Raw genomic sequence first — 6,277 nt, 5'->3', positions numbered from 1 at the left:
GCGGGCAGCCAAGTATACTAACCGGAGAGGAGGGTTATCCCTAACAGAACCGGATGAGATACGTGCACTTTTGGGACTATTGATCTTCAGTGGTGGCCAGAGGGATAACCACCCGACAACTAGGGCAATGTTTAGCCCCAAGACCGGCCCACCAATTTATCGTGCAGCCATGTCAGAGGACCGCTTCTGCTTCCTTCTCAGCTGTTTGAGATTTGATGACAAAGACACGAGAGCTCAGAGACAGACAACGGACAAGTTTGCAGCTATTCGTGTTATCTGGGACATCTTTATTGACTACTGTGGGAAAATGTACGTCCCAAGTGAAACAGTTACAGTGGATGAACAGCTGCTGGCATTCCATTGAAACTGTCCATTCCGCATGTATATTCCTAGCAAACCAGCAAAATATGGGATCAAACTTTTCCTTATATGTGACAGTAAAAGCAAGTACATGCTGAGAGCAATACCCTACCTGGGGAAAGAAGACACACAACCTCAGGCCCGGGGTGGCATAAACGTTGGTCATAAGATCACAAAGGATCTTACAGAACCCTACCACAATAGAAACAGAAACGTAACCACCGACAATTGGTTTAGTTCTGTGCCCTTGGTCACTGATCTTCTACACAACTGTGGCATGACCCTAGTTGGAACTGTGAAAGCAAACAAGAAAGAAATTCCCCAGGAAATGAAAGAAACAAGAACTAGGATGGTAGGTTCTAGTGCATTCTTATTCGTGAATGACATGACGTTGGTGTCATACTGCAAGGACACTTCAAGAACGAAAAAGAAGTTGGTGTATCCATTATCATCAATGCACACACAGCCAACCATAATGCCCAATGGCAAGCCCGAGATCATTTGTTTTTATAATGAGACGAAAGGTGGAGTTGATGCATTTGATCAAATGTGTGCAATATACTCAGTTTCACGCAAGACAAGCAGGTGGCCCATGAGTATTTTCTATGGGATGATAAATTCCTGTGTAATCAACTCGTGGATAATCTACAAGAAAAATCAGCAGACAATAGGTTCTAAACCAATTGAGAGACGCTTCTATATGCAAAATATGGCAGAGGCCCTTATCAAAGCATGGGCAGGAAAGAGGATGTTCAACACAAGGATTCCCAGAACCATCAAAACTGTGATCAACACAGTCTGCAACATTCCTTTACCTGTCAGGGATGATCAAGCAAGTCTCACAGTGATGGCGGACAGCAGGGCTCCCATGGTGCGGTGCTCACTGTGTGACAGGGCCAAAGACAGGAAGACACGACACAGGTGTCAAGGCTGTACACGCCCTGTGTGTCCTCAACACATCTACACTTGGTGCGTGGACTGCCCACACTAATACAGATAAGAACTTTAGTTACTACTACTACTACTAGTACTAGAACTACATACTGGTAAGCGTAGGGCATGCATAGTCCATCACCGAAAATATGAATTGTTTGTACTGTACACAGAAACTGCCAGTATTGCTCATTACCATTTTCAATGGTAAATAATTATAAAAGAAGATTTTTTTTTGTTCAAATATGGTCTTTTGACTGTCAAAACATAAACATAACATTTCTTGATCATTTAGTGTTCACAGACAGGAATACCTCTAAGAAAAATTTTTTTTTGCATAAATTTCATTTATTTTCACCAAAGAATTTATAGTTATTATTTTATGGTCTCCCATACAGCGTGTGTGCCTGCCAGGAGGCTGTGATACCCATAGCTGAGATACCCCGATACCCTGAGAGTGTGTGGGTCAGGAATCAAGTCATTTACAAGAATATTAGATTTTACTCACTCTATTTTAGCAACACAAGTAAATATTTTAGTATTTTTTTATACTTTTTTTAAGTTGTCATTGAAATATGTAGTTTCAGTTGCTAGTCATTAAAATGGTTGAATAAAATACACTAGAGAATATGTACTTTCTGTTTATGTTTTCAGAATCAATAAATTTTGTTTATAACTATTTTTATTTATTTTTTTTAAAACGGGGTAAAACATACCCCACGTCCGTGTTAATAATTATATACCCCACGTCCGTGAACAAGAGTTAAATCAGAGTAGAAAATGGGTTTTTCGATCTTGGTGAACACTGATGTTGAAATAAGAGTAGAACATGCTTTTTGCAATCTGTCTGGATGTTGAACTACATTAGATAATGGGTTTTGCGATCTGACGAGAGGTTGAAATAAGATTTAAAATTGGTTTCTCATTCTGTCTGGATATTGAAATAGAGTAGAAATGGGTTTTGCAATCTGTCTAGATGCTGAAATATAGTAGAGAATGGGTTTTACAATATGTCTGGATATTGAAAAAGTAGAAACTTGGTTTTACACTGTCTGCATGTTGAAATAGAGTATAAAATGAGTTTTGCAATCTGCCTGGATGTTGAATTAGAGTAGATAATTGATTTTGAAATCTGTCTGGATATCAATTTAGAGTGGCGAATGGGTTTTGCAATCTGTTTGGATATTGAATTAGAGTAGAGAATGGGTTTTGCAATCTATCTAGATGTTGAATTAGAGTAGGGAAGGAATTTTCAATCCGTCTGGATTTTGAATTAGATTAGAGAATGGGTTTTGTAATCTGTTTGGATGTTGAATCAGAGTAGAGAATAAGTTTTGCAATCTCACTGGATGTTGAATTAGAGTAGAGAATGGGTTTTGCAACCTGTTTGGAAGTCTAATTAGAGTAGAGAGTGGATTTTGCAATCAGTTTAGATATTGAATTAGAGTAGAGAATGGGTTTTGCAATCTATCTGGATGTTGAATTAGAGTAGAGAATGAGTTTTGCAATCTATTTGGATGATGAAGTAAAGAAAATCGGTTTTGCAATCTGTCTGGATGTTGAATTAAAGTATAGAATGGGTTTTGCAATTTGTTTGGATGCAGAATTAGAGTAGATAACAGGCTTTCCAATAGTTTTGGATGTTAAATTAGACTAGCTAATGGGTTTTACAATTGGTTTTGATGTTGACGTAGAATAGATTATGGGTTTGCAATATGTTTTGATGTTGAATCAGAGTAGAGACTGGGTTTTGCAATGTTTCGATGTTGAAATAGAGAGGAAAATGGAGTTTGCAGTCTATCTGGATATTGAATTAGAGTAGAGAATGGTTTTTGTAATCTGTCTGGATGTTAAATTAGAGTAGAGAATGGATTTTGAAATCTGTCTTGATGTTGAAGTAGAGTAGAAAATGGATTTTGCAATATGACTGAATGTTGAAATAGAGTAGAGAAGGGGTTCTGCAATCTATGAAGATGTTCAAGAAGAGAAGAGAATGAGTTTTACAATCTATCTGGATGTTGAATTAGAATACAGAATGGGTTTTGCAATTTTCTGGATGCTGAATTATAGTAGAAAATGCGTTTTGCAATCTGTCTGGATGAGTAGAGAATGAGCTTTGCAATCTGTCGTGATATTGAATTAGAGTACAAAATGGGTATCGCAATCTGTCTTGATGTTGAAATAAAGCAGAAAATGGGCTTTGCAATCTGCCTGGATGTATAAATTGAGTAACGAATGGGTTTTAAAATCTGTCTGGATGTTGAATCAGTGTAGAAAATGGGTTTTGCAATCTGCCTGGATGTTGAAATTGAGTAGCTAAGGGATTTTGCAATCTGTCTGCGTGTTGACAGAGTAGAAAAAGTGTTTTACAATCTGTCTGGATTTTGGAAGAGTAGAAAATGGGTTTTGCAATTATATGGAAGTTGAAATATAAGTGAAATATGGGTTTTACAATCTGTCTGGGTGTTGAAAGAGTACAAAATGGATTTTGCAATCTGTCTGGATTTTGAAAGAGTAGAAAATGGGATTTGCAATCTATATGGATGTTGAGAAGGAGTAGAAATGGCTTTTGGAGTCTAAATGTTGAGATAGAGTAGAAAATGGATTTTGCAATATGTCTAGATGGTAAAATAGAGTAAAAAACAGGTTTTGCAATCAGTAAATATTAAATTAGACCAAAGAATCGGTGGTGCATCGTGTATTTATAACACTGAAAAGAAATTATCTCATTGTTTGCTTAAAGCTATACGTTTATATATCTCGAAGAGATGTGTATGCTGAAGGTCTTCTGTTCAAAATGATGTTACTGTAATTTTATATTATCTCAAAACTTAAATGAACAATTACAATACATGATAATCAATAAAATCCAGCGCACACACTCTGTAACATTTCCTAATTTTCTATAAATACGCATTTACACACATACAAATGATTGTGTACATGCATGAGTGCATATGTACTTATACATAAACACACATATATATGTTTACATACACATTGGTTAAATTCGTCAAAGGATAGCCACTTCCTTGTGATATGCGGTGCATATCTAACTAAGGCAAGTGACCCATGCCGGTCCTTCCTAATAATGATGATGATGATGTGGTACTGCCGCTGGAGTGGTATAGGGTCCTTTGACTGGCTAGATAGTACTATATAAGATCCTTCTCTTGAGTTATAACTCTTTTTCCATTTGCCTACACATACACCAAATAGTCTGGCCTATTCTTAACATATTCTCCCTGTCCTCATAAACAAGACAACACTGAGATTACCAAATATTTTTTCCCTCGCTAAAGGGGTTAACCACTGCAATGTAATTGTTCACAGTAGCTACTTTCCTGTAAGGGTAGAAGAGAGTCTTTAGCTATAGTGAGTAGCTCTTCTAGGAGGACACTCCAAAATCAAACCATTGTTCTCTGGTCCTGGACAGTGCCATAGCCTATGTACCATGTTCTTTCACTGTCTTAGGGTAGAGTTCTCTTGCTTGAGGGTACAATAGGCCACACCATTCTATCTTATTTCTCTTCCTCTTGTTATTTCTTTATTTTTTTATAGTATATATATGAAATATATATATTTTAATGTTACTGATCTTAAAATATTTTATATTAATTGTTAATCACTTTTCTTGAAGTTTACTTATTTCCTTTCCTCACTGGGCCATGTTTCTTGTTGGGGCCCTTGGGCTTATAGCATTCTGCTTTTCCAACTAGGGTTGCAACTTAACGAGTAAGTAAGTAAGTAAGTAAGTAAGTAAGTAAGTAAGTAAGTAGGTAAAACGAAAAAGAATAAAATATTATGAAACATAATGAAGAACAATAAAACATAATAAAAGGTAATAAAACATAATAAAAAGTAATAAAACATAATAAAGAATAATACAACATAGTAAAAAGAATTAATAATAATAATAAAAAATAATAATAATAATAATAATGATAATGATAATAATAATGATAATAATAATAATAATCAATTATAATAATAAATTTGTATAAAGAATAAGGAATAAAGAATCATAAATAATAGATAATAATAATAAATGAAGAATAAACTAACTTTCTTGAAACTTTTTACAAAGTATAAGGATGGAACAATGAGACACCTAAAGACAATAATAAGAGAAAAAAAATAATAAAGAATAAATAATAATAAATAACAAATAATAAAGAATGATAAATAATAAGGAATGATAAATTATAAAGAATAATAAATAATAAAAAATAACGCATACTAAATAATAAAGGTAGGAAAAAAATGGGAAAAAAGATTAATGAAGAATAATGAAAAATAAGGAATAAAGAATAAATATAAGAAAGAATAATATATTATAAATAATAAAGAATAATAAATAATTATTTAATAATGCATAATAAGTAATAAAGAATAGTAAATAATAAATAAAAAATAAACAATAAATAATAAATAATAAAGAATAACGAAAAATAGATAATGGATGATAAATATGTAATATATAAAAAATAATAAATATTAAAGAATAACAAATAATAAATAGTGTACAATAAAAAAAATAATAATAAATAAAAAATAATAAATAATAAAAAGTAAATGATAAATATTAAAAGATGAAAAACAATAACTAATAAATAATATATAATAAATAATAATAAATAACAAATGACATGTTATCAATAAAGAAATAATTGATAATAAATAATGAATAATAAATAATCAATAACCAATAGTAAATATTATCCAATATATATTATATAATAAAAAATAAAAAAAAATAAAAAAATAATTAATCATATATAAAAAAAATAAATGAAAAATAATAAATAATTACTAATATAATGTATACAAAATAATAAACAATAAATAATAAATAAAAAATAATAAATAATAAATGGAAAATATTAATATTAAATAATAAATATCAATAAATACTAAATAATAAATAATAAACAATAAATAGTAATATTAATAAAAAATAAATGATAAATATTAAATAATAAAT

At 31.9% G+C, this 6,277-nt stretch overlaps 1 protein-coding gene across 1 annotated transcript; it reads left to right on the top strand.

Annotated features, from left to right (window-relative positions):
* The first annotated feature begins 379 nt into the window (after positions 1 to 379).
* On the top strand, positions 380 to 1,351 carry LOC137646549 (piggyBac transposable element-derived protein 4-like). The gene has a single exon (XM_068379658.1). The coding sequence runs from the start codon at positions 380 to 382 to the stop codon at positions 1,349 to 1,351; it is 972 nt and encodes a 323-aa protein (XP_068235759.1).
* Positions 1,352 to 6,277: the final 4,926 nt, after the last annotated feature.

Source organism: Palaemon carinicauda, chromosome 9, assembly GCF_036898095.1.
Source record: "Palaemon carinicauda isolate YSFRI2023 chromosome 9, ASM3689809v2, whole genome shotgun sequence".
Lineage (NCBI taxonomy): Eukaryota > Metazoa > Arthropoda > Malacostraca > Decapoda > Palaemonidae > Palaemon > Palaemon carinicauda.
This window is presented reverse-complemented; position numbering and strand designations above follow the sequence as displayed.